This window comes from Bactrocera tryoni, chromosome 2, assembly GCF_016617805.1.
Source record: "Bactrocera tryoni isolate S06 chromosome 2, CSIRO_BtryS06_freeze2, whole genome shotgun sequence".
NCBI lineage: Eukaryota > Metazoa > Arthropoda > Insecta > Diptera > Tephritidae > Bactrocera > Bactrocera tryoni.
In genome coordinates, this window is record NC_052500.1 from 25,873,981 (window position 1) to 25,886,523 (window position 12,543).

General features: G+C 39.5%; 1 protein-coding gene and 1 long non-coding RNA gene across 2 annotated transcripts in view; one reads left to right on the forward strand and one right to left on the reverse strand.

Moving 5' to 3' along the window:
* The window catches only part of LOC120768211, a 500,046-nt gene that overhangs the window by 449,109 nt on the left and 38,394 nt on the right, over positions 1-12,543 (forward strand). Inside the window, exon 2 of the long non-coding RNA XR_005704742.1 lies at positions 4,401-4,502. This is a non-coding gene — a long non-coding RNA (uncharacterized LOC120768211). The remainder of the gene's footprint in view (positions 1-4,400; positions 4,503-12,543) is intronic.
* LOC120768206 (glutamate receptor ionotropic, kainate 2) lies at positions 157-7,533 on the reverse strand. Its single transcript, XM_040094778.1, has 14 exons — positions 7,446-7,533; positions 7,215-7,367; positions 7,081-7,143; positions 6,642-6,845; positions 6,356-6,567; positions 4,377-4,493; positions 4,064-4,285; positions 3,770-3,996; positions 2,033-2,222; positions 1,528-1,748; positions 1,331-1,468; positions 826-1,256; positions 504-763; positions 157-432 (listed from the first exon to the last, which is right to left on the reverse strand). Exons 1-14 carry the CDS (start codon positions 7,531-7,533, stop codon positions 184-186), a joined length of 2,775 nt encoding a protein of 924 aa, XP_039950712.1. The 3' UTR covers positions 157-183.

Sequence of the window (12,543 nt, forward strand, 5' to 3'; positions counted from 1 at the left end):
GATTTGAGGAGTAGACGGATATGGAAATAGAACTTTATAAAAAGGTTTCGAAAATTGGAAAGCCAGTTCAATTCCTTTCGAAGCTTTCCATATTCCCTACTTTCTATTAAGTTCAAGATAACTTAGCAATATTTAACATTTTATTTATTCTGCACTTTTTAACATTAATCTCAAACAATTTTACTACATTGCGTCCACTTTAATGATAGTGCCGTTCTTTTTTACTTTGTTGTTTGCCAACTCCTTTAACTCTTCGCCGCTACCGCTGGATTGTTGCGAACCCTTTTTCGTTAATGTTCTTGCGGTTCTATTTGATGAGCGCCGCGATGAAGCCGCTATACTCGCAGTGGGCGTGCAACTAACCGGTTTCCTATTATTCCATATGCGCAATACGAAACGCAATTCGTTCACTAAAATCTCTTTAAAACGCAACTAAAAGCATTCACAAATGACAATCTCATGATCTCAAGTTACATAATACTCGCGTCCAGTTCAACACTTACCCCTTCCTCGCTGGCTCTACTATGGCAATGCATTAAAAATTCGATGATACCCATAACATAAGCCGCTAGTAAGCCAAGATAAAGCGTATAAAATATGCCACGTACTTCGTAAATACCCAAGGAAGGGTTATCCGCATCATTATCATTGTCCTTGCAATCCGTATCGTTGTTCTTCCACCATTTATTCTTCAGTTGGAATAATTTACCTGTCTCGCTTAGTTTTAAAATGTTAACACTTAAATTATAACGGTATTCGGCGCCTACAGATGAAAGTGAAAATGTCCAAAAATGCTCTTAACACTTTGTTCTTCATAATACTTACCGAAGGGTACCGCTATAGCGTAATGCTTTTCACCGAACTTATCGCCCACACTACGTAGATTACAGCTGCGCTCGATATTGTATTCCAAAGCCGTCGTCTCCATAAGAAACATATACGAACCGTTCCTTTTAAGCACTCTTTCTACACCCTCCTTGTTATCCTTCGTAAATACGGAGGGATCTTCATTTTTCATCATATTGTATGCCAATCGATATACGGTCTCGTTAGATTCGGCAAACAGCGTGTACGTACTGCCGCCTTCTATAGTGCCAAACTTAACCTCCACCTGTTCGACAAGACCCTTCAGATCCTGAACGGTGGATTCCATTTTGGAGCTTGTCAAGAAGGCAGCCAAATTAGCCGTATAACAATTGGGTATGATAACGGCGATTATCCACCACATGGCGGTAAATGTACGAAACGGCGCACTTCTGCACAACGAAAATATAATAAGTATATAAAAATATGGCAATATAAATAAAACGAACGGTAATTAGATATTTACTTAGGCAACATATCGCAACCAGCCTGCATTATAGATGCCGCTGACAAATAAAAGGTATTGAATAAACCCCACTTGTTCTCCAGTATATCGGGATCTTTATTGCAAGGATGTGGATTTTCCCATTCGTCTTCGGCGATTCTGGAAGCATAAAGAAGCCGAAGTTTGATAAATATCTGACAACAACTGGAAAAACTCACCTGGCGGAGACCACAAGCAGATAGGAAATCACGAATATGGCAATAATGACACATATCCACACTTCGCCTTTTAATGGATCAAGAAAAGCCAAAGCTTCCGATTCTGCTACCTCTTTGTAGGACAATAAGCTAACGCCGAGCTGCATGAAAGGTACTGTGAAATCGACAACAGTACGACGCGCCTGTGTGATGGTCAAGTCACATACACCCATGTGGGCATCCTAAACATAAAAGTAGAGGAAGCCAGACAGAAAACACAAATATTGAAAAAGGATAATCAATGGAGAAGCAGCGCTGATTTATATGATGCAAGACTCTTGAGTTTCATAGAATAATCTATATAATAATAATTTGCCACGATCTTTCGTTCAAGCTACAATTGTGTCTTAAAATTACTCTTAAATGAAATGAAAATGATAAAGGCTAGTTTAGTGACCAGATTCACACCAATAAGTGTTATAATAAAATGCTTTGGAAAAACGTCGCTAACACTACAGTTACTTACATTGTTGACAATCTCGCCGATAATACCATTCCATTGTTTAGTCTCTGGATTATATCTTCCGTAGCCATTATCTGCAACTGGCACGAATATGTATTCGAAATTCATGAGTTTCGATAACTCTTCAATGAAATCGACTGCATAGCCCATATACCGTTCATTACCAGTCACATTCTGCTCCACCTTTTCGGGTCTAAAATAGTTAGCATAGATTTTACTATATTTATATACTCTTGTAATATGCTCCTAACAACGAGGTCCTAACATCGACTCGGACCACTGACTTGTTGCAGCCAAGATACGCACCCGACCCTGTCCAGAGCATACTAAAATTATGGAGGGAATACTTCTCCAACCTGCTGAATGGCAGTGAAAGCATAACGCCAGAAGAAGGCAGATCAGATTCCCCAATCGATGATGAACGTCTGCTCCGTTCCATTGCCCGACCGTGAAGAAGTTCGAATAGCAATTATCCGTCTGCCGACCGAGCTGTTAAAACACGGCGGCGAAGAACTAAATAGGGCATACATCAGCATGGAATTTAAGTATGCTTTGGCCTATAAAAAGGAAGATCCCACCATTTTCGTCAACTACCGTGGGATAAGCCTCATCGCATATAAGGTACTGTGTGTAATATAAACACGCTGATTAAACCTTACAAGTTTGGCTTTAAATCGGGAAAGTCAACAACCGACCAGATATTCACCAGGCGCCAAATGGTGCCCCGCGAAAAGAGAATCGACATACACCACCTTTTCGTCGATTTCAAAGCTGCTTTTGACAGCACGAGCTGTGTAAGCTGACGTTGTGTATCACCAAAATCTCCGTCGAATCTGGATCGGGAAGAACCTCTCCGAGCCGTTGGGTACCAAACGAGGTTTCAGACAAAGCGAATCACTATCGTGCGACTTCTTCAATCTGCTGCCGGAGAAAATAATTCCAGCTGCAGAGCTGAATAGAGAACCTGCCATCTTCTATGAGAGTGTTCAGCTGCTGGCGTACGCCGATGATATTGATGTTATTGGTCCTAACAACCGCGCCGTTAGTTCTGCTTTCTCCAGAATGGATAAAAAAAGGAAAGAAACTGGGTCTGGTAGTGAACGAGTGCAAGACGAAATATCTTCTGTCATCAAACAAACAGTTGTCGTACTCGCGATTTGGCTCCCACGTCACTGTTGAGTCATAACTTCGAGGTCGTATATAATTTAGTCTATCTTGGAAGCAGTATTAACACCAACAACAACGCCTGCGTCGAAATCTAACGCAGAATAACTCTTGCCAAAAGGTGCTACTTCGGACTAAGCAGGCAATTGAGAAGTAAAGTCTCTCGACGAACAAAAACCAAACTGTAGAAGTCTTTCATTCTTCCCATCTGGGGATGTATGGTTCAGAGCATGGACGATGAGGACATCTGATGAGTCAACACTACGAGTTTTCGACTGAAAAGTTCTGCGAAAGATTTATAGTAGATTTTGCGCGTTGACCACGGCGAGTATCGCAGTCGATGGAACGTTGGAAAGACCAGCTGTAGAAAGACCTGGTTACACTTGGAATCTTCAATTGTCTATAACCGCAAAATCGGCTGAAAACTTTCCCTAGACCTCATATAACTTCCAACCTTATATAGTTGAAGACATTTCCCTGACTTTTATCTTAGCACGTGCAAGAGTATAAAATGTTCGGTTTAACCCGAACTTAGGTCTTCCTTACTTGTTTTTTTGTTGTATTATAGAAACTTACATCTCCATGAAGTATGGCTCACCAATGCGCGTTGCCACACGATAAACCAACTTCTTCGTTATGTTCACCTCCACGTGTTGCGGCGTAATTTGCCCCTTTGTATCCCAGAAGGCGATACCATAATTTTCCAGCGGTTCAAATATTTCAATACCGAAATTAGTACGCTGTCCCTCCTCATCAAATTGCAGGTCGCTCGTGCGATAATCCGTGTTATTGACGCCGGATGTCTGGAAAGTCAACAAGGCTAATGTAGAAGTCCAATATTTGCAGTGTGGCGAAGTGTTAACAAATTACCGCTAACATCACGCGATAGATGTAACGTCCCATGGGCCAGGGTTGCATTTGCTCATACTCATTGAAAACGCAGCGCACACGCGGTACTCGTATCTGATAACTATGGCTGACATTTCGTAATGCATTCGCGAAGACATGCACTGCGTCGTAGAGTAAATCTTGTAGCAGTGTGCGCTGGGATTGTCGAAATATGGGATCTGTGTCATTCGTAGTATTCGCATACTGTGTGTTGCGATATAGACGATTGTGTGTGAAAAAGAGGCTTTACTTTTAAAAGTTTATACATTTGTTATATAGTTATTATCGAACTCACAGGAGAATTCCCATCCATTTTCAGACGTGTCGCTGTGATATTCACCGCAAAGGTGACATTGTCCCGCAATTCCTCTAAATTGGCATTATGCGTTTCCAGATTGGTTAACAGCAAATTCTGTAATTGGTAAGTGTGTAGACCATATTTTTAAACATTTTTAAATTAGTTTAATATCAATAGTTTATAGACTCTATTTTGAATCCGTAAAGCCGAATTTTAGAAAATACCAAAACAGTTCGATCATCTAACACGTCTCGGCCACAACTTCTAAGGCTATGTCTGCCTAACGATAGTGGTAAAATAGAACTGTTGAGAAATCGATGAATTTGATAACATAATTTCAATATTTAGAAACAAAGGCCATAGGCATGAAGGTCTTCAACTTTGTAAATAATAATTTTATGATTGCACGGTCTTAACGGAAAGTGATTAATAAGCTTAAAACTCTTGAACAATTTTACGAAATTGTCGAGAATATTCTCTCTAAGAAATGCTGTTCACGCAATTCATAGATTTGCCAATTATTTGGTATATAATATACCAGGTATTAGTAATATTTATGGATCAGCTCCATCCCAGCCGGTGTTAAAGAAAAGATTTTGTATATATCGGCGTAAGTATGAGAGATATTATTGAAACTAAGCCAGTATATTTTACTGAGCAGTGTTTTTACTGAGCCAATTTCCACAAGAGGTTCCACGATAACGAAAATGTCTCGGATTTTAACTGGCCAAGGGCCATACTTTTAAAGATTTCGCCTCGTTTGCATCGGTAAGTCTTAGAATATGATTATCAAGGCGAGCAAGTTGAATTTTTAGAAAAGTCAAGGCAATTGGTTCAAAAGTCCTCATAAGAAGGGATACTGAACTCAAATGCGAAGACTTGTATATTTCAGAAATTAATAGGACCCCGTCCCCAGAATGGAAGATTAATTTGTGAATTTTATCACTTGGAGTGAAGCAACTTTTGTTATTGTAACAAAAAAAAAAAAAAACGGACACTGCCTCAGGAAAATCAACCGTCAAGGATTGGCGTGCTCAGTTTAGACGTGGTGAAATGAGACACCGAAGACAGTGAAAACATCAAAAACGTACATAAAATAAATTTGGATGACCTTAAAGGGAAGCTCTTCGAGACAGCAGACACTCTAAAGATACCAAATGAATGTGTGCATCATATCATTCATCAATATTTAGGTATTTATGAGATGGCACTGTGCAAAGTGAGTATCGCGTGAGCTCGCTTTAGACCAATTAACCAAAGTTTGGGGAAGTTCAGACGAAGTAAGCCCAAGTTTTTAGGTCGATATGAGTCAATGTATGAAACTTGGCTCCAACATTTTTCTCTGAAGTCCAATCTACAGTCATCCGAATAGACTGCACACGATGAACCCGCCCCAAACCGTGAAAAAATGTTTGTCGGCTGGCAAGTTTAAGGTGTCTGTGTTTTTGGCAAGCGCATGGAATAATTTTCATTGACTAGCTTGAATAAGAAAGTACCATCAACGGCAACTATTACGTAGCGTTATTAGATCCCTCGAAGGACGCAATCGCTAAAAAGCGACAGCATTTGAAAACAAAGAAAATGCTGTTTCGCTAAGACAATGCACCGTGTCACAAATCAGTGAAATTAAAGGCAAAAATCCTTCAATTAGGCTTCGAATTGCTTTTGTATTCAGCGAATTCTGCAGATCTGGCCCCCAAGTCACTATTTCCTGTTCTCAAATCTCAAGAAAATGTTCGCTGGGAGGAAATTTTCATCGAATGAAGAGGAGATCGCCGAAACTGAGGCCATAGGACAACAGGTCATTTAAATTAACGTCGAAAAAAGCGGCGAAATCTATTTACGAGACATGGTTTATCGTTAAATCAAGAAATATTTCTATGAAACTTGAATTATAGTAAAAAATCGCACAAACTTCCAAATCTCAACATCAAAGCGAACCTTGGTATAAGTAACAACTGATTTTAAATACTCACATTAAACTGTCCCATCAAATTGAATTCGATGGAAGTATTCAGCAAATCAATCAGTAACTCCGGTGCACAATCCAACACAATGCGACGTTCACCTTTTATACCCTTCCATAATATACGATAATCATCACCGCGCTTGAATTTGCGCACGCGCACCACTTCGTTGTGTATACCGCGCAGCTGGAACAGATCCTGCAGGCGTGCCGGTGCTTTTGCTATACAAAAACAAAAAATAAGAAAAATTTTTTAAATAAATTGTCGTTGTATTATAAGTAATGCCGTTACTTACGATCCTCAGCATTGTAGATAATGGTAAATTTACGCCAACCGTAGGTCTGTACGATATCCGCGTAGGCCTTGGAGAGCATCTGCTGTGTGGGGAAGACATTCAACGACATCTGATGATTGACGCGTTCCCTGTTCGTCTCCTCATGGCCCATGTCGAATTGTAGATGCGGTATGCCGGTTGCATTGCAGATCAGCGAAACAATGTCTAGCGAGAGCGCAAAGTAAATGAGAGCAGGCGAGAGAAGCTAAATTTAGACACACATGCGCGCACATACAAAATATGAACTTAAAAACAAAAATATTAAAAATAGCTGACGGCACGCGTTCGAAAGTAAATATATATATTTAGTATATATTTGAAATATTTTCATGTCTAGCCTGCTTTCCACAACACAAAACACCCCCACCGCTGTCACGCTGTCACACACACCGCCACTCACCACTGTCTGCCTGCGCGCTGGGTCCAAAAATAGCTAAGACACCATTATCAATTAGATCGCACGCTGCAAGCGCAAAGTAAATATTTATATTATTATTTTCGATAATAAAAAACTGAAATTTTTTGCCAACAAACCTTCGCGTTGTAAGATCATGCTGCCAGCCGTGTCACTGATGCGTCTTATTAGTGGCAACATTACGAAGTTGTTCACTCCCTCACTGTTTATACTCTCCACGGTTGCGATGAAATCTTGCTCCAAATCGAATTCATTCTCATAGAAGATTGCACCTGAATATTTATTTATTTTCACATTGCACTTCTGAACTTTTACTTATTTTAATATATCCTAACGCCTCTCTTACTTACCGATAGTAAATTGTGGCAAAGTCAATGCATTCTTCGCGCAGAGGCAAGTCAAGACCACAATAATCCAATATTTCATATTTATATTCATTGTTTTGTATGCGTTTACTTATTTTCGAGAACTAGAAAATTTTTTTTTGGCATTCTAAGTGCTGTGGCGATTTTGCTGTGCTGTCTGCTTTCGTCCGAACAAGTTGAGATCTTCCATGCGACTAATAATTTCGCCACTCAAAACAATAATTTTCATACAGCATACTCACGGAGTAGATCCACATACATACACATACATATATGAAAATATATATTTATATCTTACCAAAATTATTAAAGCTCTTCGAAAGCTTTTTTTAGCTTCATGGAAATGAATTTATTTTTGGAAAGCAATACACCACGGCAACGAAATATTTTGGAAATTCGAAAAGTGATGACAGTTGTTTGTAGTCAGACTGTTAAGAAACTTACAGATTTAAATATCTGCAAGTAAAGTTAAAATATCTCGTATCTCTTGAACTTACATATTTCTTAAATTTTAAGTTAGTAAATAATCGCAAACGAACTATTTTATCGCTAGCAAAACTGTATTTTTCTAAAATGCTTACAGTATAGGAAATTGTGTTGTTCAACGACCGGACATCAAACACTTTTGGTAGCAATTTCATATCTTATATTCTACTTGGCATTTAATTTTTCCTACTTTTTAAAGGTGGGATCTTAAATATCGGTGCCTTAATAACCTCTACAATGTTGCTTAGCTCCATTTTGTCTGGAAGTACTAGGAGCTTTTTTGTCTATCCACCATTAACAGTACTTTAAAGTACAAATTTTGAGATGTGCCCTGTGTTCCAAGATCAGCGGTGTTCCTCCAGCGTCCACTGTATCAGACAACATTTGAAGGACCTAAATAGCCTGGGCAGCTTAGGGAGATTGTATTTCCATCTACCCAGATGATATTAACTGTGTTTTTTGCTAAAAGTCTATTGAGTGCCCTCTTGCATAACCCAAAGCAAAGAGACTTTATATTGAAACTACGAATGGCTTTAATTGCCACTTGGCTATCCACTAGAATGTTTATGAAATACTTGAAAATTATTATTGAAAAAGCCTACTCCTGTTCCTGTTTCACACTTTGATCGGTCAATGAATATGTGCATTTCGCTTTTGAGACAGTCGATCATAGGACTATCTTATTATCTTGGGAATGAAACCGATGCGTTTAGTTCCTCGTGGGTTTCTTTTACTACTCCTTAATGAGGGGAGATTGAATTGCAAAGTTTTCGTCCTTCTTGTGAAGATACAGATTTATGTTTTCTCCGGATTAACAGTTAATCTGTGGCCCTCCGCCCATCCGATCTCAAGGGCATTTTCTATGCGCCGGGTTATGCGATTAAGTTTAAACACTGAACAGTGGACAGCGAGGTCGTCCCTTGAAATTCTCCCTGTCAAGTAAAATAATAATTCGTTGATCCAGGTGACCCTCAGCGGTGTGCCTCAATTAATCTGGTGCGTAATTTTTATACCTTGCCAATCATATGTTGTCTGTTGTTTAGCCTATGATGCTAGTCGTGCTAGCGTTGTTTAGTGCATCTTCCACGTCAATAGCAGCAGCTGGGGCTTTTGATTGTTCCTACTACCTTATGTAGGGAGATGTCAGTCGATTTTCCTTTGACATACGCATACTGTATGAACTCCAAGCGGTTTCATGGGATTTGTCGTTTAACAGATCTCTTCATACTTTTTAGTTGGAAGGATGTTAGACTGATCGATTTGTAAGATTTTGGCATTAGTGTTCCTTAGCCAGTTTCGATATGAAGATAAGTTTGGCCTTCTGCCATCTACTTGGCGTGTACCCTAAACGAACACAAACTCTGTAAATAATAGCAACGCGGTGGGACGGTAGATCTTCACCGTTTTGTAGTAGAGCGACGAATATACTATCCTTATCAGCTGCCTTAAAAGGCTGCAACTATTTAACGCTTTAATAGCCATTTCATGGAAAACGAGTATCTACAGAATCCTCAAGGTTAAGTGCCCTGCACACTTGGTTGGCAACCATTAGTGCGGTATGGCACTGAATTTGGTGCATACAATGCTAATAACGTTCTTTTCGCCCAGCAGAAATTGTGCCTAAACCTACCGTTCTTTCCATAGAACGTGTTTTTGAACGAGTGCTATAACACTTATCATTATATCTCTGGAGTTGCTTTGGAAAACGAGGTAAATTCGAGGTTTTATTCGTCATTTGCTATACTGAAAATGTTGTTTTTGTGTGAAATTTTGTAGATATTGGGCGAAATGGAGTTGAAAGGTTCAACTTGTCTTCCAGATACTCAGAATATTGATTTTCACGCTCTGAGTTAGCTTTAGATCGTACATAATGCGGACAATTGAAGCCGATGTGGATAAAATAAAGTTTGTCGTCGATGCAATTCGTCGACTAACTGCTCGAGAGATTCCTGAAAAATTAAATTGCTCTAACGATTATCAAGCACATGAAGCGTTTAGGATTAATTTCGAAAGCTTGACTTTTGGTTCCTCATTTCTTTACAGAACCAAAGTGGGTGAAAAATGTAAAACGCTTGATATCATTGTCAAAAAAGGATGAATCAACACAAACCACTTCGTAGGCCGATTGTCACCAAATTAAGGTTATGCAGTTTGTTTGACGGGATTTCAAAGGCGATGTTTATTTTAAGCTTTTCCAGACATGGCATCATTAATATTTTCCTGAACTTCGAATATGGCAATCCTCATCCAAAGTGCACTGGACCCACAGACTTCCACTTGGGATAAACAGACGGCATGGTGAGCTGGATTTCCATCTGACTCAAATACTTAGTCGATATTTGTAGGTGCTTAGAAACTACCTTTTACATATTACACCATGACAGTAGTCCGAACTATGCGTCCTTACAGAGCATTTTCAGAAGACTCTGAACACGTATTACTTTATTGCCCTCACTTTTCAAATACAAGGGAAAAACTAAAAACCACACTCGGTGTAAGTTTTACGGTCGATAATTTAACGTGTGTCAGACGACTGAGAGATGCAGAAATGTCAAAGTCAGTATTTATAATGACAAAACAGTCATCAGTCTGCAAGATAGAGGAGACTTGAATGTCCTGACCCTCCCATGAAGTAATACTTAACTGGTGGTTTCGTGGGAGAGTCTTGGAAGTAGGTTAGGTTTAGCGGATTAAAGTTTCGCACTCCGGTTTTGGATGCTTCCCCCTGCTGTAAAAAAATATTAATGTTCTCGTCTCTGCAAAAATTTTTGGAGGAAAGAACCTTGGACAATTTTTTTGCCTGAATTGAAGATTTTATGATGGTGAAATCAAACTCTTGACCGAAAGTTGGCAAAAGTTATTTGATGAAAATGCAGAATACATAATTTTTTGAAATATTTTACACAATAAAAGAATCGTTTCTCAATTTTTGAGATATCGGCTTGAAATGTTGCGACATCTTTCTTACGCTAGAAGCTGGTCATTTGCTGTTGAACTCGATGATATCGGATTACTATAGCAAACTGAAAGATTAGAATCAAGCGCTTGTATGGAAAACTATTTCATCTTACGTGGTTTTTTGGGCGGAGATTATTATCCTATGCATCCCTACAATATCTTCTTTTAAGGAATATTTTGTATTTACAAGGGTATTATTGCTTCGGTGCTACCGAAGTTAACGTTTTTTCCATTTACACTGCAATAGAAATTGCAACTGAAAGCTATTAATAGCAGAATAAATAGAAATCGTTACTAATAAACACATTCGTTGATAACCGTTATTGCTTCGACGATGTTACTTTGAAGTGCCTGCCCCTCAACCGCAGATTTTCCTGAATATTACCGCTGCCCTTTGCTTATGCACTTGGCGTGGCCTTATGTTGCACATGCCACAGATGCTTAAATTATGCAATTGGTGATTTTTTACTCCATTTTTCCTGCCTTCCGAAAGATATTATTACTGTTTTTGTTTTCCCAGTGGCAAGCAGCGGGTAAACAGATGTGTAATAAAAGTGGAAAATTACCAAACTCATAAATGTTACAAACCGCAGTGGAGGTGGAGCTTAAGCCGAAGAGCCGAACGTTGCGCCACCACACCCACACACATAGGGCGCATACGATTTCATACCCACAACAACAACAACGATGTACCACACATTGCCACATTTAGGAAAGGTCGCAGTTGCTTGTGTTTGTGCTTTTGTTGGTGTTGTGGCGCGCTGTTCGGGCGGGCGCGCAGCGCATTTACTGGTGCAATTCCGCACACGCTCCATATTGCTGCCATTAAGCGGCCTGTTAGCCCGGATTAAAGTTTGTCCGCATTAATATGAGTTCGTCTGCCAGCTTTGCCGCAGTGTACGCTATAACTGTGTATTTCCGGTCTTCCATACGAGCACACAAGTATTGCGCTCATTTGTTTTGTGTTGCCTTCGTTTTTATTCTTTTTCCTTTTAGCGTGTAGAATAGTGGCTAAGCTCGTGTCAAAAAAGGTAAATGGTGCAAGGTAGCAGATACAGTCAAAGAAAAATTGGTGCCACCTCCTACATACTCACGTGTGCATATGAATGCCGCAATGACTATAAGTCGCCGACTTAAATGTTGTTTACCGTTATAAGCCGCATGTGATGAAAGTCATTGCTGCATGTTGTGGCAAGGCAAACAGTTTTTTTTGGTTTTTTTTTATGTTTCTCTTAGTGATTAAATGTAGTGTGCAAGGGATCAGCTCTCATAAGCAAGTGGTGTTTTTGCTCGCCTAAACCTTGCTGCAGTGTATTTTCGTTTTTAAGCTTCCAAGCAACTTCTTTGCAATCTAGGCTCTGTTAGCGGTAAATGTATATTTTGAGAATTAAGCCACAGTCCTATGTATGTCTGGATATCGCATTCTTCTATTGCATTGCCGCCCCAAACAGAAGGCGACGCCCACCTCCACTGCTTCTGAGTTATGGATAGTCGTCGTGACCTCTGCATTCGTGGAATCTTTATATCCAGACGCTACGACAACCGTCTAATTAGATATTCTGAAAGAGGTATTTGATCAGAAAGTCTGGAGCCTTTTTGTACGTACTCATCAGCGATTTAATAATAAATTGGACACACG